Raw genomic sequence first — 27,226 nt, forward strand, 5'->3', positions numbered from 1 at the left:
TTCCTAGCTCTCATCCTCTCCGACCTATTCCTGGGGGACAGCCGGTACGTCAAGCATCTAGACAGCCCCCATCGAAGATTTTCTCCTCTCTTCAGACACCTGTCCAGATCACCCCTCTGAAAAGGTTTCTCCAAAAGTGAACATGTAAGAGAAGACACATAGAGTCCCCTGTGGAATCTCTCACTGCAGGCACTGACTTTGATAAAGAGGAGGGGGTCCCCTAGAACTCCACCAAATTATGCCTCCTTTGGAGGCATCCTAGAGATTCTTAAACAAAAAGCCAGATGGTCCTCAGATACTCCCCTCCCAAGAGGAGTCCGTCTTTCCTGGAAGCTTTTGGGTCCGACCCATATATGTCTTAGCTGACTTCCCCGGAATATGGGCTTATAGATCTAGTCTGTCACTGAGTGTGGACAGAACCAGATACTGTAGAACCCATTCCTGTCATCCTGATAAATTCCTGGCACCACCTAAAAGCAGACTACACTAGAGCAATGGAGTCCCTTTTGATGCTGTGGTTGTGGTGGCAGCCACAAAGAAGGAGCTATAGGACCAGAGCTCCTCTGCCCATCCCTGTAACAGAGAGTCCATGGCATTAGACAGGTTTGGAAAGTGCATTTTTGCTTCAGTGATGTTTGCCTTGATGTCTCTGAATTACTTAACACATTTCACAAGATTATAATGGGACTTGACTAAGGAACTCTCCAAATCCCTCCCTGAGTCCATGTCCATGGAGGACTACAAGAAGTATTCTTCACAGCTGGTCACTGTATTATCCCTCTGTAATGCGTCCATGAGGCTAATATGCCATGCTGTGGAAGGTACCTCATGAGCAGTTTGTTCAGGCACAGTTGTTAGAAGACATGCCTGGATGTGCCTATGTGACTTTTTGCAGAGCCCTTCAAGTCTTTGTCCATTAATGCCCCTTTTAATGGAACATCCTTGTTTGGCCTTACTGTAAAGGAAATGCTTTCCCAGAGTGAACAGGATGAAAAGATCCCATGTCCTGTAGGAATATGCTTTTCTGCTTCAAAGAGGAGGCAAGAAAATTTGGCTTCATAAGTCTCAGGGTCCTTTCCAGGATTCACGTGGGGATAACACCCTCAGGGTTGGGGGGGGTTCAAAAGGAAGATGTTGCCCTTGCAGCAGAAGAGGCCCACATAAAACAGGGTTTCTGATATTCTTTTTTGGATAAAACCTTTCAGTGCTCCTGAAAGGTTGCCCCAACTGCCCATCTCTAGAAGCAGTCCGGGGATGCTTGTCTCTGCACCCAGACACTTGGGCGTGAAAAATTGGGGGGTGTTAACACTCATATCCAGAGGATATTTCATGCCTTTTTCCCATACTCCCCCAACCAGAAGAAAAAGTCTTCCTGACATTCCACCCAGTCAGACAGAGGCAGCTGCTGAAGAAATACAAAAGGTGCTAGACAAAAGAATAATGCTGGAATTCCCACCAGACAAGAAAAGATTTAGAACTTACTGAAGTTTCTTTTTATTGCTAAAGAAAATTGGGGACCTTAGACTAATTCTTGATCTAAGGAAATTGAATCAATTTGTGAAGCAGAGAAAGTTCCATATGGTCACGGTTCAGTCCATTCTGACATTTCCATGCAAGGATGATTGGATGCACTCCATTGATCTTCAGGATGCGTACTATCTCATAAAGATGAACAAGCGATCCTGAAGATTTCTGTGTTTTCAGCTGGGTGCCAGTCCCTTTCAGTTCAGTGCCCTACCCTTTGGTCTCACCACAGCTCCACAGGGTGTTCAAATGCATGGCAGTGGTAGCAGCTCATTTGAGACTGCAGGGACTCCGAGTGTTTCTGTACCCAGATGACTGACTCTCATCTGCCCCAACCAAGCATCTCCTAGAGGAGTCCAGGAACTACTTACTTCAGTTATGCCAGTCAGAAGGCATCTCTGTCAGCATCTACAAGTCTCATCTCCCACCTGTTCAGAGCCTGGAGTTCATAGGTGATTACTAGTCTAATGACCAGAAGAGTGTTTTTAAGCCTAGCCATGCATCCCAAATCTCTTACAAGTTCTGATACCCTTGATAAGTGTAAGCAGGGGCTTGGGAGATGAAACATTTACAAGAAGGGCGAAAGAGATGAACCATTTACAGGTTGCCTGTGTTCATTATAGACATAGGTGCCAAACCGGGGATGAATTTTCTGTTCCCCATCCAGTTGTCCAAGTTGGACTTGAAATGGGTTATGGAGGAACTCTGCTTCACATGGATGGGAGAGCCTGTTCCAGAGACGGGATTGTCTTTGGGATGCATACCTGTCTCTCCAGCAGATCCTGTTTATATCAAAGGCAAGGTTTAACTCTTTAGAACGGGTAATTACTGTGCTGTTTGTTTTGTGGATATGAACGAGGTCCATTAAAGTGGCGTCTGACAATGTCCTGTATGCCAGACATAGCTTTCCCTTCAAAAGCCTTTAGAAGACAGAATACAGGGATAGGGCCTTGAGGCAGTCTGCATAGGACATTTTACTTATGCCATGTATTCTTTTAGTGAGGAACCTCTATGGACCTTCCAGTATATGCCTGGCTAGGTACATACCAGAGTTCATTGGTGCCCAGTTGAACACAGTAAATCAGGTGGTCTGTCTTCCACCACATTGTGCAAGGATAATCAGGTTTCAGGTGTAGCAAATTATTGCACACCTTTCTCCCCGACAAGACTTGTTCTTCAGACACTAAGATCAATAGCAGCTGGCTTAAGTCTAGATGTGTTGTTGTCAATCTCTCCTTTATTCTCACTGATGGGTCGGATCTGATGTTTCGGATCAGTCTCAGCCGTTCCAAAAGCTCGAGGTCTTCAGCAAAGCTCGTGGGCATCCTTCCCTATCTATTATGCAGTTCCCTAACTTCCTCAGATGTAATTTGCTGTGCTTCGAGAAGGATGATCTGGCAAGCTCTGGGCTAAATTTTTATTAGTATCTTTGTCTTATAGTTAAACTTTTATTTTTTCCCTTTAAGATTTCCTGTTCATCAACCTTCCTTTAGTGTATTTTTTTTTCCTGTCAATTCCTTATTTATTTATTTGAATTTTGGTTAGCATCCGTTTAAGTTAGAGGACGTCTAACTCTCACCCTCTTAAGTTAGAGGGTGCTTTTCCTTTCCCCTTCCCTTTAATCTCCACTGTTGTAGTTAGTTATTCCTAGTATCTCGGTAGTTGTTTCTTTCTTCACATTCCTAGTTAGCATCCGTTTTAGTTAGAGGGTGTCTAACTCCCATTTCAGTTAGAGAATGTGCACCCCCCTTAACTTTAAAAAAAAAAAAAAAAAAATCCAGTCTCCTTTTTTTTTTAGTAATAATGTACGGTTTAGTACTCTATTAACATGTCTCAAAAAGAAAGAAAGCTTCTTGGCTTTTAAAGATGCGAGCAATATGGCAAGAATATGCCCCTCAGTGACTCGCACACTTTTTGTGTACTGTTTGGGGCCTCTTCACCTGCAGGAATTTTGTTCTGTTTTGCCACGCTTTTAATCAGAGAGCGCTGATTGAGGTAAAAGCAAGTTGATCTTGAAGGGGTTATTGAAAACCCCTTTTTCTGAGTCTATTTCCCCCGCTACTTCTTTGAAATCGGAGAAGTAAAAAAAAAAAAAAAAAAGCAGGGAAATGTTCTTCTCTATGTCCAAAATCATCTTCGGAGTCTAAACCAAAACAGCCGAAACTGTCTGCTCCGACTGAACCTTCAGAGCAGGCAGAGACCTTAGGATCCAGGACTTTATCGGAGCAGTAAGAACCACCAGCTCCAAAGTCAACTAGTACTGAACCTTCGGGTCCAAAATCCTCCTTGCCTTCAGAGTTTCGATATCGGAGCTAATCTCCTTCCTTGGAGCCGATCACTTCTCTGCTTCCTTCTCCATTCCTGACTAAATCCAGATCTCTTTCACTTTCTATCCAGTCAACCAGGAGTCTCTCTGATGAAGATGTGGATAAGGGTAGTTTAGAGGCTCCTAAATACACCTGCTTTGGCAAAATTACTTTTAGATCCGAGCCCAAAGGAGTCAGATCTGACACAACCTTCCCTGTCGGCACCTGCTCCTTCTCTGATCCATCCTGTGGTTTCGGAGCCAGAAGATTCTGACATCCAGCTTGTGTCACTATTGGGTCCAGGACCCGTTGCCTGCTCAGATCAGATGTCTGCCCTGAGCATTTCCACTCAGTCAGAGCAGGGATACTCTGGGAGCTAACGCTCTACAGTCAGGTCATTGGAGCTGGCTTGGATCTCTTCAGATACAATCCTGCCTCTGGGGACCTCGGAGCAGATGAGTTCGGCTCCTACCTCTGCTTCGGTGTCTTCTGCTCTGGAGATTCCACTGGTTATGACAACCGGTTTGTCAGATCTGGGGAGTTCTTTGGAGCGGGGGCAGTCTGCCTTCGAAGTCATGAGAAGGGTGATGACTGCCCCCCCCCCATCTAAGACACCATCCAGAAAAAAGGAGGTCATTGTCCCACTGTACTCATCCCTCATTAGACCCATTATAGAATACAACGCCCCATTTGGTATGTACCTCTCAAGACATCTGCAACAACTGGAAAGGCCTCAGAAATACCTCACTAAAAGAATCACAGGCCTAAAGCAGATGCCCTACGCTGACCGCCTTAAAAAACTCCAGCTATACTCTGTTGCATATCGTCTACTGCGAGGCGATCTCTGCTTAACATACAAGGCCATGTCAAACCCAGAGCTGTTGGACATGCTACACTTAAAGAAATCCCAATCCCTCAGAGCTACACGCTCCAGGGATCTAAACCTTGTCATCACAATAAACAAAACATGCTGGAGGGATAGGTTCCTGACCCAGAGACTCCCCAGACTCTGGAATAGATTGCCCATACATGTCAAGCAGAGTGCCTCTTTGGACCTCTTCAAGAGGAACCTTGACGATTGGATGGGAGAAAGGAAATTCACCCCAGGGATCACGTCAGTCGCCCTGCTAGACAGGGGTCCAGGAAAGTAAATAATGTGGGAAGAAATAGCCAGGGAATTGTTATGGCTAGGCTTGTATAGGCCCTAGGGCTGATAGCCTAGTACCAACCTATGAACCTATGAACACAAACTTATTCGGATCTTCCTCCATCACCGGCGTAGGTGTCTTTGCCTACTCACACCCATCCACAGGCCCGCAGAGATCCCAGGCCAAGGAGTCGATATACCTGAAGGCCTTTGGATTTCGGCCTTCATCCTCTTGGGTGTCCCGCTCCTTCCAATGAGCTTATTGAGATAATCTCTCAGAAGGCTTGGGAGACCCCCATATTCTATAGAGCCCACTTCTAGGATGCCAAGCAAATATATTACAGCCCCAAAGGATCAGGCTTTCCTAACCAAAGGCATGGCAGTTGATGCCATGGTCGTGGCCGTGGCCACCAAAAAGGAACTTTCCGAGACCAGTTCCTCTATCCATCTTCCTAATAAGGGTTCCAGGATCATGAATTGGTATGGGAAGTGTTTTTCGTCAGCTGCCTTTACCTTACGGTCACTGAACTACCTTCAGACTCCCTCCAAGGAACTATAGCTTAGGTGGTGGCAGATAAGGTCAGCGCTCAGCTCGCTACCCTCAGTTCGGTTGTCAAGTCGTCCATGAGGTTCAGCTCATATGCAGCAGATGGACCGAGTAGTGTGGCAGGTTCAGGCATCTCTATTAAGAGTCAGGCCTGGATGCGTCTTTGAGATTTTGCAGAGCCCTTCAAGTCTTCCTTCATTAACGCTCCTTTTGATGGCTCATCCCTCTTTGGGCCTAAAGTAAAAGAAACTCTGACCAGGAAGATAAGACCTTGTCTGCCATTGAAGTATGTTTTTTCCACACCTACCAGACCATTTCCTAAGGGTCAGAGAGGTAGTGGAAAGATATGTTTCAAGAAGTCAGAGGGCTTACCAGAACACACAAGGTGGAAGCTCCCCCAGGGGCAGAAGGAGGAACAATAATGGAAGATGCCGTTCTTGCAGCAGAGGAGGCTCACAGAATCAGGGCTCCAGAGAATCTTCCTTTGACAGAACCCTTCCAGCGCTCCTGAAGGAGTGCCTGATTGCTTGTCTCTGGAGACAGTCGGAGGATGATTGTCTCTCCACCTCGAAACCTGGCAAAAGATAACGAAAGACAAATGGGTGCAAGACATAATAGCCAGATGATATATAATTTCCTTCTCCTTCCCCACTCCTGTAAACAAGTCAGTTACAGACATTCCACCCAATCAAAAGCAACATTGGAAATTGAAAAGTTGCTAAGAGTCATCCAAGAAGTACCTGCAGACCAGAGAGGATCTGGAACTTGCTCAAGATTCTTTTTAGTTCCAAAGAAAACAAGGGACTGGAGGCCAATCTTGGATCTCAGGAAACTGAACAAATCTGTGAAAAAGACCAAGTTCCAGATGGTGACACTGCAGTCAATACATTCATTCCTGGCAAAAGACAATTGGATATGCTGTATAGACCTTCAGCATTCGTATTACCGCATTCGTATGGAAAGGCTATCCAGAAGGTTCTTGCACTTCCGGCTAGGAGCCAGTCACTTCCAGTTTCGAGCTGTGCCTTTTGGTCTCACTACAGCCCCCAGGGTGTTCACCAAATGCATGGCAGTAGTGTCAGCTCACCTGAAATGCCAAAGATTCTGGGTGTTTCCATATCTGGATGAACTGCCCCGACCAGGCATCTTCTGCTACAAGCCCAGGGAGTGTACACTGCAACTTTGTTCCTCCCTAGGCATTACCATAAATTGACACATCTGCTCCAGAGCCATGTCAGAACGTAATATTTATAGGAGCAGAGAGAAATGCAACTAAATTGGTAGCAGGACTCCCTCACAACAAGATCACGATCTCCGCCTTCATGTGAAACTGTTAATCAGGAAGACGCGAGCCTCTGCAAAACTAGTTCAGGTTCTGGAGTAGATGGCAATGTCTATAGTACTTATTCCCGTAGTTCACTTGCATATGACGATACTTCAATAGTTACTTCCCCTACAATGGTCAGTCCTAGAACTACTAATGTCGCACAAGATCCCTATAACCAACTCCTGCAAAAAGAATCTACAGAGGTGGATTCACTCTCGTTTAGTTTCTCAAGGCGGTCCCTTCATTCCCCCTCAACCCCAAGCCACGGTGACTACGGATACTTCTCAGATACGGTGAGGAGGCATTATTTAGGGAAGACAGTCTAAGGAATCTGGAAGGACCACGAGGCTCACTTGCACATAAACATCCTAGAGGTGAGAGCAGTGCTGTTGGTGTTGCAAGCATTTCAGGACACTCTCCCTCTAAGAATGATAGCAGTTCAGTCAGACAACATGTCATTAGTCTGGTATATAAACAAACAAGGAGGAACCAGATCTTACCCCCTTTGTTGAGAAGCTCTAAGGGTTTGGCAGTGGCCAAAGGCTTCCAGCCACTTTCTGATTTCAAACACACATCCTGGGGAAATCTGTCATGATTGCAGACTATCATGATTGCAGACAAATTGAGCAGAGTCATATTATGGCCACACGAGTGGCTGCTCAATCAGAAAGTTGCGGAAGAGATTTTCTGGAAATGGGGCCAGCCTTGCTGCGATCTCTTTGAATCACCTGCCAATGTCAAATGCAGCAACTACTTTGCCCTGATCCCCACCATGGGAGAGTCACCAACGGATGCACTTGTTCATGGTTGTCCTTCTGATCTTCGGTATGCTTTTCCTCCGATTCCCCCCGATTCCCAAGTTTTTTAAAGAAAGCAAGTCTGTTGGAAACTGATAATCCTGATTGCCCCCTATTGGCCTCATCAAGTCTGGTTTCCCTTTCTTCAGCTCATCTTGTGGACGAACCATGGATTCTGGACTCTGCTCCAGACCTTCTGACTTACCCGTCGGGAAAGTTCCATCCCAGCATACAAAATCTCAAATTGACAGCTTGGCTACTCCGATTCCCCTGATTGCCAGGTTTTCTCTCCTTTCCTCCCCAGTCAAACAAATGTTGTTGTCTTCCCATAAAACTTCTTCATGAAGATTGTACAAAGCTGAATGCAGTAGATTTGTAATATGGGCAAGTGATCAGATAAACCCCTTTTCTGCACCCATACATTCTATTCTGGAATTTCTAGCAAAACTTTTTCATGAGGGAGCTGCTGCTTCTACTGTTAGATTTCAACTGGCAGCAATTTCAAATTTTCATGTGGGAGAAAATGGTTCTGCAATTATGTCGCACAGGCTGTGTAAGGCCTTCTTGAACAGAACAATGATGATAAGAACCCCATGCAAAAATCCAGCTCTTCCCTGGGATCTAAATTTCATATTGACAAACATTATTTGTCCTCTCTTTGAAGCTTTGGCCACATGTGATTTCAAATTTCTGTCTTGGAAATCGCTCTTTTTAGTGGCTATTACCTCAGCTAGAAGAGTTTCAGAGTTGCAAGCCTGGTCTGTCAAGCCTCCATGCTGGCTTTTCATAAGGACAGAGTTTCTTTACATACTAATCTTTCCTTTCTTCCCAAGGTTGTGTCGGAAAGTAACCTACACCAATCTATTGGGCTGTCAGTTTTCTTCCCATGTTAGCAAAACAATAGTGAATCATCTTTGCATCTTCTGGACGTACATAGACAATTATGTTTTTACTTGCACAGAACTTCAGAATTTAAGAAATCAGATCAGCTCTTCATTTCCTACTCTGAGATTATAAAAGGTCAACCAGTTTCAAAAGTTACCTTATCTAGGTGGCTTACTTTTTGTATAGTCTACATCTACAGCTCTAAGTACAGAACTCTTCCTTTTCCTGTTAAAGCTCATTCCACCAGGTCGATAGCTACATTTGTAGCTTTCCAAGCAAGGTTACCCTTGGATAATATCTGTTCTGCAGCTACATTGGCGAAACCTCATACTTTCATTACGTATTACAAACTGGATTTGGCCTCCAGGAGTAGGACCTCTTTTGGGTCTATGGTTCTGAGGAATATTCTTCCATGAGCCTTCCAGGAATCAGGTTGCTTGGGACGCGGTCCCATCAGTGAGAATAAAGGCGAGATTGACAACAACACATAAAGAAGTTATGTACTTACCATAACATTCCATGTGTGTGTTGTCCATCTCAACCTTTATTCTCACAACCGATCCTCCATACCCCCTGCCTGTATTCCTGGGAGACAGAGTAGTTATTGGGTTGACAGATTTCCATAGCCTCAGAAATGCTGCCTTTGGTCCAGTTATATATGTATATACTTAAGGTATTGATCCTTCTAAGAGAAGTTTTGCTCAGTTGTATGATTTCATGGTGTGCAAATACGATGTGAGGAAGTAAGGGAACTGCATTATGCGTAGGGAAGGATGCCCACGAGCTTTGCTGAAGACCTCGAGCGTTTGGATAGGCCGAGACCGATCCGACACATCAGATCCGATCCATCAGTGAGAATAAAGGTTGAGATGGACAACACACATGGAACATTATGGTAAGTACATAACTTCTTTTTCCTGTGGCCCGGTTTCATATGTGCATTCTTCAAAGGACCCTAGCTGTTCAGTGGTCAGTTCTTCATCATCCCTTGTCCTTTCCAGTCAAACTCACTCGAGTATGCAAAGACCATTTATGCTGATGGATACAGTTGGATGAAGTTTTCCAAGGCTGTCTTCTTGTACTTCTGCCACCAGTAGCCACAGTAACCATGGGCACCTCCCAACTGGGATGGGGGGGGGGGGCATTTCATGTTATGGACAGTTTAAGGCATGTGGTCCCCAGAAGTGACCAATTTTGTACATCAGTGTCCTAGAGATGAGCTCAATCCTTCTAGCATTGCATGCCTTTCAAGATGATCTTCCTATTAGGACAATTGCGATACAACCCAACAACATGTCTGTGGTTTAGTACATCAACAAACAGGAGTAAACTGATCTTTACCCTCTTTGTCGAGAGGTAACGAGTGTGTGGCAGTAGGCATTCTCTTCCAACCGCTTTCTTATGGCAGTGCACATACTTTGGGAAGCCCAACATTGTAGAGGACAAACTCAGCAGGTCCATTCTGATGCCTCACAAGTGGTTTCTCAAGAAATCAGTGGTGGAGAGGATTTTCTTTCATTGGGGCCAACCTTGCTGCGACCTTTTTGCATCTCCCTACTGCAGATGCAGCAGTTTTTTTGCAGTAATCCCTCATCAGGGGGAGTCGTTGAAATACTCTCATCCATGTTTGGCCCCTTGGTCTCTTTTATGTTTATCCCCCGATACCTCTGATTTCCAAATTCTTACAGAAAGCACTTTGGTTGAAGAGCACAGTTATCCTCATTGCCCAATTTTGGCCTCATTAAGTGTGGTTTCCCTTCCTTTGGTTTCATCCTTGTTATCCTCCATGGATACTGGACCCCAGTTCAAACCTGCTTTCGCATCCCTCTGAGATGAATCATCCGGACATTCCAGGCCTCAAGTTGACTGCATGGTTTCTCCAGTTCCACTGATAGCTAGACAGCCCAGGCTTTCCTCCCCAGTCTAACAGATACTTTTACCTTCCCATAAGGCCTCTACAAGAAAGATTTACAAAAGTAAATAGAAGAGATTCTATATTTGGGCTGTACAGCACAGCTGCTCAATTATGGCGAGTACATAACTTCAACTTTTATGAATAGAGAGACCCCACCATCTTTATAGCCTACATGTAGTGCAGGGGTTAAATCCTTGCACTGATTGGGTGCTCTCAACAGTCTTGAATCAGGTCTCTGTTGCAAAGCATATATTGATGCATTCCAGGGTAAGTAGTACTTGTAGAGAGTGGAACTTTTGTTAAGGCTGCTAGCATTGAGTAACAGTACCTTAAAGTCATCTGGATTCTGTTGTGTTATGTTGGAAGCTTTACAAAACTGACTTTGCCTAAAGTGGTACTGTGAGGGTGAATAATGTTTTTGCCAATATATGAAAGTCTTGGTTGATTGGTACAGGCCATCCCTGGCAGAGTAGTTAGGACTATCTACCATCTCCTTCCAGGCTGATATATATTAACTGGGAATCATGTAAGACACCAAATCTGCAAGCACAGAGATTCCTGGATTTTGTAACCACAAACTGCATGGACCAGCTCATCAGTACGCTGACCAGGGCCTCAAACATAATGGATCTGGTCCTGACCAATATGGGAGAGCAGTGAACACCCCCTAGTGTAATATCCTCTCTGGTAATGTCAGATCACAAAACAGTCTTGTTTGAAGTAAAAGTTAAACCCAGGATCCCGGATAACCCTGCTATAAGGCTAACATCCTTTTATTAAGTGATAACCTGGCAAAATTGTAAGCTCCCCTAAACCCTGAAAACACTGCTACCTATGCAGAATTGTTCACAGAAACCCTATACAAGCATGTTAATAGAGGCAGCTGTACCTACTAAGAATAGGTACAGAGCTAACTCAAAAACAAGCCACCCTAATGGAATCACATTGGTAGGCTGTATAATAGAAGGAAAAAAAATCAGGACAAAAATTAGGAGATGTAGCAGCCAGCAGGATAAAAACACTCGTATCAAACTAAACAAACAACTCAGAGGACAAATAAAGTCTGCCAAAGCCAATTTTGGCTGAATTTGGACTTCCAGGCCAAAGACAAGCACAAGACGTTCTTTAACTGTGTGTGCAACCTTAAAGGCAAAACACAGTTGTGTGCAGAGCTCATTGTTAATGAAGCCACCTGTACTGAGCCAGAAGATGTAGTAAACCTATGGGCAGACAAATTCATCTCTTATTTTACTCGCCTCTTCCCCTCAAACCTCCCCTCAGGAAATAACATCAAATTTAACTCCACCTAATATCACTAGGGAGCTGGTCCTCATTACTCATTCTGTGGCCAAGAACAATGCAATAGTGGGCCCAGGATGTCTTCTAAATAGCATGAAATGTGACCGGTCATGCCTTCTGGAATTGCTGTTTAACTATAGCCTCCAAACAGGTTTGCCTCATGAATGGAGAACAGCAACCATCATCCCTCTGCACAAAGGTGGGCCATCTACAGACCCTGGAAATTAAAGGCCCATAAGTCTCACTAGCCTCGTATGTAAAGCCATGTAAAGAGTTATCATGGAAATGATCAATGATGACATAGGAAACCACCAGACAGTAGACTCAACCCAGTTTGGTTTTCTCAAGGGCAGGTCATGTTTACTGAACCTGGTGGACTTCTTAGAGAACGTGTAATGGATGAAAGTAAAACAGTTCACACTGCCTACCTTGAGCAAGGCATTTGACACAGTATCCCACTCAAACATTGTTGACAAACTCGAGGTTAGGTATAAACCCTTATGTCACCCAGCTGGCTCACAGACGGGACCAATATGTTAGAACTGAGAAGTCCACCTCTACAAAGAGGCCCTCAGGGGGTCGATCTTGGGACCACTCCTTTATGGCACCTACTTCTCTGTGGTCAAAGGACTCTGGCTTACTAAATTTGTAAACAATTGCAAATTAGAAGCAATCATAGTATCCCCACTGACACTAATGTTCTCCAGAAAGGGATGAGACAGATGTATAACTTGCATGAAAGCCATGGACTGAAATATAATAGTATAATTTGGGAAGTCTTCCATCCGTGGTAATCATATTGGCAAAACACGCGACCCACTAGCCAAGGACTTGAGGACACACGTGGACGGTAATCTAGCCTTTGACCTTCACATGTTTGCAGTAATGAGGAAATCCTTCTATGTTGTGCAACTTATAAACAAAGGTTTGGCATCTAGGTCCAAGGAGGTAATTGTTCCTCTATATTTAAGCATTCGTCAGAAATGTCATTGAGTAAAATGCCCCCCTTTGGTATGAACCTAACCAGGCACAGCCGACATTTGAAACATCTGCAAAGGTTCCTCACTAAAAACATACATGGTGTTAGTAATATGTCCTGCATAGACCACCTCAAAGCCTGATCCTTATATTCTGTTTCCTTTAGGCTTTTGATGGGAGATCTATGCCTGGCATACAAGATGTTATCGGAGCCAACCCTGACGGACCTCTTACATATCCATGTAAATTATCCATTCTAAAGACTTGTACCTTGTCTGTGATATAAATAGCACCTGCTGGAGCAAGACTTGTGTATCCCAGAGATTACCCCTTCTCTGGAATAGGCTGTCTGTCCTCGTTCCTCCCTAACCCAGTTCAGATGTAACTTGAACAATTGGCTGTGAACAAAAAATTCATCCCTGGTTTGGCATCTATGTCTGTAATGGACACAGCAGCCTGTAAATGGTTCATCTCACAGGCCCCCTGCTTGTAAATATTTCATCTGCCAAGATGCTGGTTACACTTATCAAGGGCACAAGAACTTGTCAGATTTGGGATGCGTGGCTAGGCTTAAAAAGGCCCCAGTGGTCATCAGCATAGTACATGCATATAACCCTTTTGAATGACAGCAGAAGGTAAGCCAGCTGTTGGAGGCTGTCATCTTTTGCTCATATTGAGGCATCATTCTTGGTGAAGGTAAAATGCTGCTCAGGGCTAGGTTCATAACCTACCTCAGACACATATTCTGACAGCTCCATCATATGTCTCTCTGTTTAGTCCAGGGAGGTATGTCTTGGTGATTTACTTCCACATGTACTGTGATTGTGTCATAGGTCTACTTATGGTGCAGGGATTTGTGTGCAGGAGTAATGTGGCGAATTCAGGCCTCGATAGGCAGCTGATCATAACCATCTGCTTGTTCAACCTTGCGAATGGTGCTTTGTGTGTGTCAGTGGGATCTCCTATGACTAGGATGTTGAGTTATGTGAAAGTCTGCCATATGGGCTTTCAAGTTGAGACACTGTGAGTTATAAATAAATGTTTTGTGGTAGATATTGCTTGAGTTGTGTCCGTTGTACTTGTGAGATTGCTTGCTATTTTAGTTGCCACTGTTACTATAGTCACTTAAGTTAGCATTTATATAAATAATTTTTAGTGCAATTATTCACTAATTTTTTCACAGCCTAAATAAATCTGCACTCCCATATACCTAACCTCTGCTCTTGTAATTAATATTTCCATGTACATAGTTTTGTTATGCTTTCCTGTCAGCTAAACCTACTCCAACTACCATTTATCAACAAAAATTAAATTCCTTTAAAAAAAACTACTTTCTATCTCTGTGTAGACACACTGACTCCTTCCATCTGGATATGGTCCAAAGTCTTGTTAGCAAATTAGTTAAGGACCAGCTAATCAAAAAAAAAAAAAAAAACATGTCAACTTAGCACTGTCCTTGACTAGCTCACTGATAGAGATGGATGCCCATCACATGCATGTAGATGTACACAAATGCACACGCAAAACATACCATGTTGACATATCCACACAGTTGAAAACACACAAACATTATACATATTTCTAATGCCCATAAAAATTTATAGGACCAATTCTATTATCACCCCCCTTTTATTTATTTTTTAGGTAAATATTTTTCAGGAACACAGTCTGCCACATTCAACACACACACACACACACACACACACACACACACACACACACACACACACACACACACTGTAATGCCATTTTTTCTGACACAACACACACAGATATCTGCAGTCTCCCTCACATACATTCCAGCAAGTACACACTGCAACCCATACCTGTAGATGCTTAAAAGCACTGCAGATGTCTCCTCACTTCCATCTATAGTGACACATGCATACTCCACAGAGGTTCCTCACCAGAAGAATCCAGGGCCTCAAACATCTACCCTACACAGATAGGCTAAAAGCCCTGTCCCTCTCTATACTCAGTTTCATACAAACTCCTCAGAGGTGACTTATGTCTGGCATACAAAGCAATTTCAGTCCCCACCTTGATGGGACTGCTGTATATCTGCAAGTCAAGCTCCACTCGAGTAACCCGCACACACGACCTCAACCTGATCTGTGACATAATAGGGCTTGTTGGTGGGATAGATTTGTGTCCCAGAGACCCCCCCACCTGTGAAATAGACTTTCTCTCCACGTCAAGCAAAGTACCTCATTATCCCTTTTCAAATGCAAAATAGATAACTGGATGGGAAACAAAAAATACACCCCTGAGATTCCACCTGTGTCCCTGCTGGACAGGGGGTTTGGGTGCTGACTTGTCTAAACATGGGTTAAACTCTTGGCTAGGCTTATAAAATCCTCATGGCCAATAGCCTAGTAACTTCCTACGATTTTATGATGCTATGACCATATTCTTTCTGACATTCCCTCCTGTATGTAGTATCATGTACTCAGTGAACAGAAACTTAACAGAAAAGTACCAGTAGCTACTTTTCAAGTGAAATGTCAGAAAAATAAAAAAGTAAAAGTTCTTTGAGCAAAATGTTTGACTGCTATTGTAGAGTTGTAAGGATACATTTTATATTGGTCTCCACCTATGTAATTGCACTGACTCCGAGAAAGAATGAGTTGACTAGGAGAAAGTCTTGCAGAAATGACTGCAAACATGGTTGAAAAGGCAAGAGCTTTACTTTCAGTCAACACTTTTAGTAAATAAAAGTTAGATCTGAAGTAGGGACTTCATTTGTCAGCAACCTGTGGGTCTTGGATCCGATATCGGATCCGAGCCAGCAACTTGTTTCAAGCTAATGGATCCGAGCTCCTAGCTCCTAGCTCCTCCCCTCACCCATAATCCCCTGCCAACCCTCCATGACCTCAGATCTAGTTTGCCGCGCTTATGGATAGCTGGATTCCTTTGAGCTCGACTAGTAAATCGTCAGTTAAGTGTGTTTTTTCTGTCAAACTTTCTTCTTTTTTTACAAAATATAAAGTGTGTAAGTGTTAGGTACCCTGTAGTGTAAAAATATATTTCTTTAAATTAGTTTTTTCCCTCCCTTCGCTGGTCGTTAGTGAGTGTGTGTGTGTGTTGTGTTTTGGGGCCTGTGTGTTTGTGTAGCACTACCTTTTCTTTTAAGTATGGCTGAGGCCCCAAAAGCCATTTTTTCTAAATGTACCGAGTGTGGCCATAAGCTCTCCCCAGCTGATGGCCACACTTGGTGCGTTCGGTGCCTTGGGGTTGAACACCTCACCTCAGGCTGTACCATTTGTGCAGCGTCCAACCCCAGGGCACTGAAAGAGCGGAGGTCGAAGCTGGTCTTGGCGGGACTTTTACCCCCGGACTCGGCTCCGGCCTCTGCTGCTCCCGTGGCACTACCACAGGCTGTGGTTGCTGCCACTCCTGTCCCCCCCTTCCTTCAGCCAGGACTCAAACTCCTGCTAAAGCGCCGTAGGACAGGGAGGCCAGGAGGGAGAAGCACCACAAGCGGCGGGCCGAGGCCTCCGCTTCGGCCCCGCCAGCTAAGCGGGCTTCTCCCTCCACTGCTTCTAGGTCTCCTCCTCCTCTGCTCTGATCCCCTTGTTTCTCCCCAGGGCCTGAGGAGGAGGAGGCCCGATCTCCATCGAGGTCATCGAGGCGGCATTCCAGGCCTGCCTCGGTCGCCTCTTCGAGATCGACGTTCAGCATGTCTGATGCAGACTTGGACCGGATGATGCAAAGGTTCATCCAGGCCCAGTTGCAGATGGGAGTGCTCTTGCCCCCCCCCCCCCTTCGGGGGGAGCTCGACACCTTTTTTCCATCCAATTGCTCCTTCTCCGACCCGCTATCCGGGTTCGGAGCGTTCGGAGCCGAGCAGCGTTGGAGCCAGGGGTGGGTCGGCGCCGACAGTACTTGGTACTTCGGATCCGACCCTGCCCTCGATCCTGTCGGATCCGACCTCTCGGAGCCATGGCCCGAGCTTCGGATCCGAGGGATTCAGTGTGCCTTCAACTCCGTCCAGGTCGGAGCGCACTGGTCCTTCGGATCCGATGGTCTCGGTGCCGATCCCTTCATCAGATCCGAGTGGGAGCTGACTCTCAGAGCCCAGAGAGAGTGGTTCCCCTTCGGCCTTCGATGCAGTGGAGAGGGCTCTGTTGAGAGCATACGGACCCCCGGCCCTTGTCTCAGCTCCACCCTGCACTCCCTCTCTGCTGGGCCAGGCTTCCATCACCCGGCCAAAGGGGGACAGCCTGCTTCAATGTCCCAGATGGTTCCATTGGAACAGGATGTTGCTGGCAAGGCCTCCTCGGACAGCCCCCCCTCCCCCCCCGAGGAAGTGCAACGCAAGCATAAGTGCAAGAGGAGGCACGTGGACTCCCCTGAGTTCTTAACTGAGGACACGGACTTGGATGAAGGGGTAGGCTCCCCAAGATCACCCCCTGAGGATGTCTCCTTTGGAGACATCATGGAGATGCTGAGGATCAGAGGTGGGTGGTCTGCCCCCAAGTCCTCCTCCGACGAGTCCGTGTTTCTGGAGGCATTCGAACCAGGCCCGTCTACCTCTTGGGTGTCCCCTCCAACCGACCCCTTGGTGGCCCTTATTACCACCAGGGCGTGGAAGGATCCGGACCCCGTGGAGCCAATGCCCGAACAGCTGGTATCTCTTCACCAGTCAAAGCCATCCTTGTGGCAGCGCATAAGCCCTCCACCAGGAAAGTGTACCGCAGTAAATGGAAACGTTTCTCCATCTGGGCGGAGCATCATAATCTAGATCCCTTTACGGCTTCTCTTCCGTCCATATTAGACTTCCTAACCGAACTTTTTCAGGAAGGCACTAGTTGCTCAACTGTCAAAGTGCAATTGGCTGCCATCTCACATTACCATGTGGGACATGATACAGGGCCTTTGATGTCGGCCAAATTGTGTAAAACCTTTCTCAAGGGCACCTTTTTGCTTAGACCCCCTATAAAAGAAGCCGTACCACTGTGGGATCTTTCACTAGTTCTTCAAGCCTTGACTGCTCCACCTTTTGAACCTGCTGCTTCAGTAGATCTCAAATTGTTGTCCTGGAAAACAACATTCCTTGTAGCCATTACTTCTGCGAAAAGAGTTTCGGAGCTTCAAGCTCTTTCTGTGAAGCCTCCTTATTTGATCTTTCACCCGGACAGAGTGTACCTTAGGATCAATCCCTCTTTCCTTCCCAAAATAGCATCAGAAACCAATATAAATCAATCCATAAATTTACCGGTTTTCTTTCCTAAATATCAGAATAAAGGAGAGTACAAGCTGCACTCATTAGATGTTCATAGGCAGCTACGTTTTTATACTCTTAGAACGGCTGGTCATAGACAATCCGACCAGCTGTTCGTTTCCTTTGCCAAATTTAATTTGGGGAAAGCAATATCAAAAGTATCTCTATCACGCTGGATTTCACAATGTATCCTATTAGCGTACCAAGCCTCTGGGAGACCCGCACCTGAAGGAGTTCGCGCACATTCCACTCGTTCCATCTCTACTTCTGCGGCCTTCAAGTCTAGAGTTCCATTGGATTATATTTGTTCGGCAGCCACTTGGGCCTCATCTCATACCTTTATTAACCACTACAAACTGGACGTGATTTCTAGAGGGAGAGCATCCTTTGGCTCTGCGGTGCTTCGCAATATCCTTCCATGATGGCCACCCAAGGTTCAGGTAGCTGGGGACTCTGTCCCACAGGTTGCTGACAAATGAAGTCCCTACGTCAGATTAAGAAGTTATGTACTCACCATAACGTTCCATCTGAGTAGGTAGCTTCATTTGTCTGCAACCACCCCCCCCCCTCCTCCCCCCTGGCCTTCTTCGGATCTATGTTAGTTGGATACCCTTTTTGGGTACATATTGAGGGGCAAACTTGATCTGAGGTCATGGAGGGTTGGCAGTGGATTATGGGTGAGGGGAGGAGCTAGGAGCTCGGATCCATTAGCTTGAAACAAGTTGCCGGCTCGGATCCGATATCGGATCCAAGACCCACAGGTTGCAGACAAATGAAGCTACCTACTCAGATGGAACGTTGTGGTGAGTACATAACTTATTAACTGTCATATTGAGTTGGTAGTATCTTAGGTGGATGTAAAAGGTCCTGCAGCACCTATGGAAAAGAATAGATGGTGTCCTGAAGTGCTATCCAAATTTCTCCTGGTAGTGCAAATACCACCTCTGGTCTCTCCTGAAAAAAGGCCACTAGCCTAGTAGGACTAACCTAGTCAAAAAGGGATAATTGAATAAATTTTCTCATGGCTTGTAGAGGAAAGCATTATTTCATGTTTTCTTTCTGCTGCTCAGTAGCCATTCTGCAGTTTAAAATGTTACTGTTCTAACTATGATAATAAACTATGAGTATTCAGCAGCCTGTAGCATGTTAGGGTTGTCTTAATTGTGCTTACAGTTGCTATTAGGCTTCCACGTTTTAAAACTTTCCTCTGAGGTAGTTAATGAGCAGCTATCTTCTTTGCAAATTTTCTGTAGAGCTAAAAATCACTGCCCAGTATTAGTGCTCAGAAAGTAGCAGAACTTTAACACCAAGAGACAACAGTACAGACCATTCCAGAGATGGACTGGATACAGCGACTGTTGCTTCAGTCCAGAATAACTAAGAATCCTTTTCTTTAGTATAGTTTAGTACAACTGAAACATCACTGTCTGACATCATTGTTAGGAAAATAGCAGGACCTGGGATATACTGAGAGACAAATCCAGATTGGTTCAACCTTACATTCAGTCACTTCAGCCATAACCCCTTGAAGGCACCAATATGGTCCTGCCAGACATAGAAGTCCACACCTGCAAAATCAGTCCAGGAACTACAAATTAAATTGCAAGCAGCAGTGCAGAGTAGTTTCTTCTCAGAGTACGAAATAACAGTGGAAAGAAGCTAAAAGCAAATTATAGGTTAATGTAAAATAAACTGTTTGAATGAGTCATTAAAACATAAAAATGTATTTCTAACCAAAACACACACACACACACACACACACACACACACACACACACACACACACACACACACACACACACACACACACACACACACACACACACACTCCAGAACACTAACTTTGAGTACCATTTATTTTAGATTGTTTTTCACTTAAGTTATTGGTGTTCTGTGTATGCCCAATACTCATCATTTTGTAAAACCAGTTCAGTCTGATACATATTGAAGATAAAACAAAAGTTGATGGAATGTATTTACTTCAGAGTTTTTCATTTTAAAATGTATAGGATATTTGTCTGTTCTTCCAGGTCTGGAGGATTTGAAGCATTTAAACACAATTATCAATGCAGTTATCACTCCAGGGGGAATCCATTATTTATCAGCATGGGAGAACATGATCAACAGACCACGTTGCTTTGATGAGGGTGATCTGTACCTGTCCCCCTTAGGCTTTCGGATATTGGCCAAAACTTTATCTAACCCCTTGGAGCCTTTTTTTAGGCAAGGTCAAAATAGCAAAACTACCAACACAGCAAAAACTCAGAGCAACTTTAAGGTGTTACTGGGCAATGTTCAGAGCCTAAAGAAGAAACTCCACACCCTGCAAGCTGTCATCACTCTGGCAAATGTGGGCATCTGTGCTGTCACTGAAATCTGGTTTAAAACCACAGAAATTACTGTGGCAGTGGAAGGCTACAATGCCTTCTCTCCATTTAAGTCAACAGCATGAGAGACAGCAACATGGTCTTCTATACACACTTTTGCAACGCATCACTAACTAGCTTCCTTCTCCAGGTCCAAAACAGGCTTTACTGGGGCTATTTTCCACAGGGGTGTTGGAGTTCTGTTTATTGGCTTCCTCTGTTTTTGCCCTTTTATTCCCTAAGCTGTGGTGCTTGACACACACAGCTTAGGCTACTGCAACAATGATCATTAGAATATTTACTGCTATGGTAAGTTTCCTTTACACACCTGTACAGTGTTCAGACAGATCACTGTTACAGTAGCCTTCTCTCCCTTCAGTCCCCTTTTCTTTCTTATATTGTTTGGCATTGCAAGGGCGTGGATCTGTCCATCCTTTTTATATATACATAGTTAGGGTTTGATTTCTTTCCCAGCATTGCTCTGCAAAGCTCTGGTACCCTCTTCGGCAAAAAAAAAAAAAAAAAAAAAACTAGAAAGCTTTTTGTGCTCCACTTCTCTTTCTTTATGGAACTCTACTCAAGCTCCTGACAGTTGGAGTTTGTGGAAGATGCCCTTAGATTTTACAAGCTGGACATTTGCATTGGGTTAGGACTCGTATAGCTTAGACTTCTGCAACTGTGATATTTAGAATATGGTAGGTTTCCTTGTACAACTGTACTTTCCCATAATGGCCAGGGACTTGACATATCTCGCCATGGTAGTCCAGATATTCACCTCTTCTCAGATATTCAATACAAGGAAACACTGGTACTAAAAGGCTGTATCCATGCACAACTCCAGTTCCAGCAGTGCTAGAGCGTCTGTCTCTGCCTTTAATGCAGGAAGGAATAAGCTGTTCCTTTTTTAAGGAGCACTGTGCCTTTTTTAATGTTTATCAATACTATCTCTCTGCCTTAATTTTTTTGAAGATATGCAAGTCTTTTTTGAAAGGCTATTTGTTTAGCTGACCTCCTTTAAAAGGCCATACCTTTCTTTGTGATTTGTAGTTTTAGAAAAACAGACTTTACTTCCTTTTGTGCCTCCTACTACTGTAGAATTAACATAATTATTGTGGGGAAATATTTTCTAGTGGATCCTACATTAACTAGAAGAGTTTGTGATGGATTCAGAAATTTACCATGAGGTCTGCAGGGGTGTACAGAACAGTCAGAATGGTTTAGGAGGACAGAGACAGCTGTGTTAATTAGATATGCCAGCTGTTAAAATATTTTCTGTGCTGTTTTTAAACTAAAGTTCTGGAAATGTGCTTTACTTGCAGGCATAAGTTAAACTGACTTTGTTGTTCTCCCACTTTAAGGATGGACGCGAAGATAGTCTTGATGATGAGTATTTAAATGGCTATACCCTATTTACAAAGGAGCCTAGCTCAGCCAAGAACATACTAATGGAAATGGACGTCATCGACTGGAATCATGTTCTTCGTCTAGAAGGTAAAACAGTTTACTGCATTTCCAAACATTACTCCCTCCCCGCAAGCAGTGTAGATGTATAAAATGTAAAATGAATTAAAGTACCCTATGCATTTTGAGTTATATTGACATTAGTAGCCCGTTTCTTGCTGCTTAACAGTACTTATTAACTTTTCCAAGGTCTGATTGCCCATTAATTTGGTTTAATATATCAAATGAAGCAGATAATTCAAGTAGACGACTGTACCATTCATTAATTGTTTAAAATGCTGATTGCATATTGTTTAATATGTAGATCACATTTTCACTAGGGATATGTGGAGATGACAAAGACACTGCATAGGCAGCACAAAAGCTTTTTATGGTATATTTGTTGTGCAGTCTCTCGGTTATCATTCAGTCGCATGAGCATTTGATCAACTGATATAGACCTCATTGTATGCACTTCCTTTTATCAACCCCTTGCCCCATGTGGTGCGACATTTGATTTGGTTTTGTAAAGTAAGGGGTTATGGGAGTTAAAGCCACCCCCCCCCCCCCCACACACACACACACACAAACAAACACTTTTTCTTTAAAAAATAAAAAAAACTTGACATAGCCCCAGGTTTTGATCAGATATCCCATAATCTTAGTAAACACCATGTTGAAACTCTTAAGCAGCTCAGTCATCCTACAGTGTTGGTTAACTGTCCTTATGTTAGCCGTTAGCATCTTGAATTTGACTTCAAAATCAACATTTCACTCTTGCAGAATAGTTCATCACTTAGAGTGATTGGAAGAGAGGGAGGTCTTCGTTTTGCCATTCCTCTTGGACGATGAGAAGGACTGACAGATATAGACAATAGTCTTTTGATGCAGGACTCCTCTCCTCTATTGTACATTTTTATCATAGCCATGTGACCTGGATTGCGTGGATTTAGACAACTGGGAATGAGTCGTTTTACCCTCTCCTGGATGACAATTTGTTGAGATTCTCTGGGTAACAGAGTTGGAAGTCAGACCCTGAAGCCTAGGGGTTGATCTAAAAGTTAAAAGATCATCTCGGGGGCATAGAAGCAAACCCACTATTGTCCACTTATTTCTGATTGAAAGCCAGTGCCATGACATAGATATATAAAACCCAAACTATGGCCCAAGGGAACAGTTTGATTAGTGACTCTGATGTCTGAAGGTGCTGGCAGGGGAGGGTGGAAGAGCTCATTCTGAGGGAGGGAAATACAACTGGATGCACATTGGTGATGAACCTTTGCTAATGCTGGCAAAGCACAGGTGGCATTGTCTTTAAAGGAGGCAGGGCAATGGTGGAATCGTCCCTAAGAAGGGTTGATGCAGCACTCCTGGATGAAGAGAGGCCCATGGGGAGCGAAAAAAAAAAACAAATAACCCTCCTGTCTACTTGAAACATTCAAGTATATTATTGAAATCATCTTGAAACACCGCTATTCCCATCCTGAAGCTCCATAAAAGCAGGCAGAGAGCATGTGTTACTCGTATGTTACTCCTGTTTCAGACAATTTTGCGTGTGTTCGTGGTCGGCATTTTAATGCACTGTTTGAATTCCATTTCTCAAAATGGGGAGTTAAAATTCCTGGATCATTAGAAGGGCTTATAACTGAATGCCATTAATTGTGTATTGACATACTGACCTTTCGTTAAGGCCTTAAGTGGACCTGGGATGAAATCCACTATTGTTTTTGGTTAATCAAATATGTCTGAGAAGGACCATTTCTTCAAAATTGCCTAGCTTCACCTGCACCAGTGGCACTGAGAGATAAAGCCCTGGTTGTACACCAAGTTATCTGAGTAGGACTAGCAATTCTGGTATTTGATGTCACTGGCAGGGAGGAGGACATATCCATCCTTTGTGGGGGAGGAACAGTGATTCCTGTCCAATTTGTGCTACTGCTTTGATAGAACCTTGACTGGAAAGCAAAAGCCTATCATGGTGCAGGGAGACTGTGCCAGAAAGGCAAGGGTGTGACTACTCAAACTGCTGATGATAGCTGCTTTTGGTGCATTTGGGGCACATGAATGAACTAGGGCATAGGTGACCCTTTTATTGACAGAAGTGTTAACATTGCCACCAAGGGCAGTGTTAGGCTTTAGGGAAAAAAAAACACTTTTATTAACAAGATGCCAGTACAAGCACAAAGCTGTATAATGGCTGCCTAGATGACTACTATCCACCCCCCCACCCTTCACACCATGGTAGTGTCTGACAAAGGGGAGGCTTGATAGTTGTCAGGCAGTTGCATAACTCACCCTAAAAATTGTCTTATTTCCTCGAAGATTGTGTGGCTTCTGAGATAGTTGAATTAAATGAGATTTAAGAGACCTAGTTCTCTTACAAATGGGTATGTGGTAAGGCTTATCAACCAGTCACTCAGGGTTGCTAATTTAATTTTTTTGTTGGTCATTTTCTGAAAAAAAGTTTATTGCTGGAGATGGATTTAGTGAAAAATACCATAACTCATGAAATGAGTTTCCAATAACCCGGTACCTTACCTAAGCACATAATTCATTGGCTACATCCCCATGCTATTTATACTTTCTGTATTTGCCACTAGTAGGGTTACAGCAGCACATTTGTGAACCAGAGACTATTTGCGACTGCACCTCTGGATTATGCAGAGACATTGAAAGAAGTATGTTGTATGCTGCTTTTATTTTGTCAGGTTTGTGGGATAATTAGTGCAGTAATATTTTATAGTGATTAGTGAGAGAGTAAAAGCCTAAATATAATTGAAGTTTAATCTTGTCTACCCTTCAGGCTGTGTTTTCTCTGTTTCCAGGACATGTGCATTTTTTTTTAATGTCATGGCTGCTGCTAGAACATTTCACCTCAGTCTTCTCAGCTTCCCTTTGTGCAAGGAGCGTTTCTGCCAGACACATTTTCAGTAAAAGCTCCTGATATCTGTTTTTGTAAGTGTTGACTTTTTATTCCCCAGCTCTTCCTCAGTCAACTCCTAGAAGAGAGGTGGGAGAAACACTCACTGTCTGTTCACTACTGATATTTTGGCTACAGTATAGATCTGATATTGTCCTTCCCATCCATTCCTCAACATCAGCCACTTTTTTTCCAGACTTAGGATCAATAACTTAGGCTCTTCCTCTTATCCATAATCCCCTCCTGTCCACAACATTACCCTAGGTCTCATTTGGTGCTCATTGAGTATGGATGTGATTCTCTACCTCCGGCTCACCTCAGCTAAATTTCTTAACCTATTTCATGTCTCCCTTCTACCGTATTGTATTTTTCTTCCCTTCCCTTACCAAAAAAAAAAAAAATTTAGGCCCTCTGCATGCCTTGAGTGTATGTTTTTATCTTCCTAGTTGGTGCTAGTAGTTAACCATTACTGGTGTTTTGTCAGTCTATCCTTTATTACCATTGTTGGTAGTTCTTTAACTTTGACCTTCCTTCTACTGTCTAGTTGTCCGCCTTGTTTTTGTGATTATGCCAGATAAACCAACTGATTTAAAAAAGAAAAGTGTGGCTTATAGTCGCAAAATGCCTAATTCTAACACACACCTTATGGGTGTGTATTGTTTAGAACAGCACATCTGGAGGAAGATTGTCCAGTTTGCATGGTCTTTGGCAAATGAGCAGTAACTAAAACAATGCAATAAGCTTATTCTCAAGGATCTTTTACCTCCAGGTGAATCTTCCAAATCTGTTTTGTCTACACCTGGAGAGATCCCAACTGTAAAGAAGTCCTAGGAGAAGCACAACGGGGAAAAGAGCGATGGGCCCAAAGAAAAGAACAGAGATGCGAGGAGGCGATCCCCTGACCGCTTTTCTTTGTCAGTGTTATCTTCAGCTCCATCTAGCTTTTCAAGCCTTTAGATCCTACAACCTTCTTGGATCTGACTCTGGTACAATCCACAACTCGTCCTTTATCAGAGCTGAGGTTTACCCTGGAACCTGACTTCCTAGGCTGTGTTCACCTTTTCTTCAGGAAAGATCTATGCAGAAGACTTCTAGACCACCTTTTACATCATCTTCTTTAAGATCCGTTAGGTCTACTAGAAGCCTGAAGGACTCAGATTCAGTTAGTTCTCCCAGCTTCTTCTCTCATGAGACCCTTAAGCTTTCGACCTTCTCTCCTTGCCAGTGGTTACTCCTACCCCAATCTGATTCCTAGGGTTGAGGGCACTGGGTTCAAGTTTTTCCTGGGTTGTTCACATCAGCTGTATAGTTGTTGCCATCTTTGATCCTCTTCTCTGATCTGTCTGGTCCCAGTTTCCTCTGAGCTGAAACTTTGGCCTAAGAGTCCAAGGGTAGGGGTTGGACTACACAATTGTCAGAGTCTTCCCTTCCCCTTAGAGCATCTGTGCTAGATTGTTGTGCTGTGGCTTTGGTCTCAGAGCAAGGTTGAGTTAGTCCCCTTGGTCATCCTGGTGTGGCAGCTTTGTCTTTTACCAGGGTGATTTTGGGTTCCTCATCAGCTTTTGCCTTTGAGGCAGCTGAGAGAGCTTTCTCCAGCACTGGAGACTGGACATCCCATTTCCTCTTAGTACCACCTGCTCTGCAACTGATAGCTTTGGGTCCTGATCCCGCTTAGCCTATCCCATCAAGACAGCTGATTCGCACTAGTCTTGAGATGGCCCTCATTCAGGGCACCTTCTCAGGCTTCTGTATCCTCTCTGGAACACCCGTGGAGGCTTCTTGAAAGAGGCATGTTGACACCCACCCGGAATCTCTGGAAGAATGGCAGAAGATGCAGATTTCAATGAAGGGGTGGGCGTCTTCCAGATCACTACTTCAGGATGTCTCATTTGGGGAGATCCTCAAACTTCTCAGACAGAAATGAGGTTGGTCCTCTGAAGCTCTTATCAGAAGGAATCTGTTTTTCTAGAGGCTTTAGATTCTGGCTCAGCTACTCCCTGGGTGGTTCCCCCCGGCTGATGAGATGGTGAATTTGATCTCTTGTCTGGCATGGAAGAAGTCTGATGTCACAGAACTGATTTTCAGAAATCTAGACTAGTATCTCTTTGCCCCCAAAGAGCACTCTCACTGGAGCAAAGCCCGGCAGTGGATGTTACGGTAGTAGCAGTAGCAGCCACAAAGAAAGAGATGGAAGGAAGCTCATCTGTCCATCACCCTAGAACAGTCCAGGGCTTCGGACAGGTTTGGTACATGAGTCTATGCTTCAGCTATCTGTGCATTAAGGTCGTTGAATTATTTGGCACACTTGACTAGGTTTCAGAGAGACTTGACAAAGCAACTCTCCAAGACTCTCTGGATCCATGTCTGTCTGCAGAAGACAGGAAAACTGGATTTGCAGCTGGGTACCCTTTAGTCCGTATTGAACATCTCCATGCAACTTGTATCCATTGCATCAGAAGGTGCTTCAGGAACTGTAGGTGCAGGCATTACTGTAAGGAGGCATGCCTGGGGGGTGCATTTGTGATTTTGCAGAGTCTTTTAAGATGTTGTT

The 27,226-nt window shown here is 44.2% G+C and overlaps 1 protein-coding gene across 2 annotated transcripts in view; it reads left to right on the forward strand.

The window, feature by feature from the left end:
- Positions 1 to 27,226, forward strand: part of LOC122811905 (glycine N-phenylacetyltransferase-like) — a 662,545-nt gene that overhangs the window by 386,797 nt on the left and 248,522 nt on the right. For both annotated transcript variants that reach the window (XM_044084060.1, XM_044084061.1), the window contains one exon: positions 21,674 to 21,806. In XM_044084060.1, the coding sequence (XP_043939995.1) occupies positions 21,674 to 21,806 (133 nt within the window). The remainder of the gene's footprint in view (positions 1 to 21,673; positions 21,807 to 27,226) is intronic.

This window comes from Protopterus annectens, chromosome 9.part0 (genome assembly GCF_019279795.1).
Source record: "Protopterus annectens isolate FY-2018-M chromosome 9.part0, PAN1.0, whole genome shotgun sequence".
Lineage (NCBI taxonomy): Eukaryota > Metazoa > Chordata > Ceratodontiformes > Protopteridae > Protopterus > Protopterus annectens.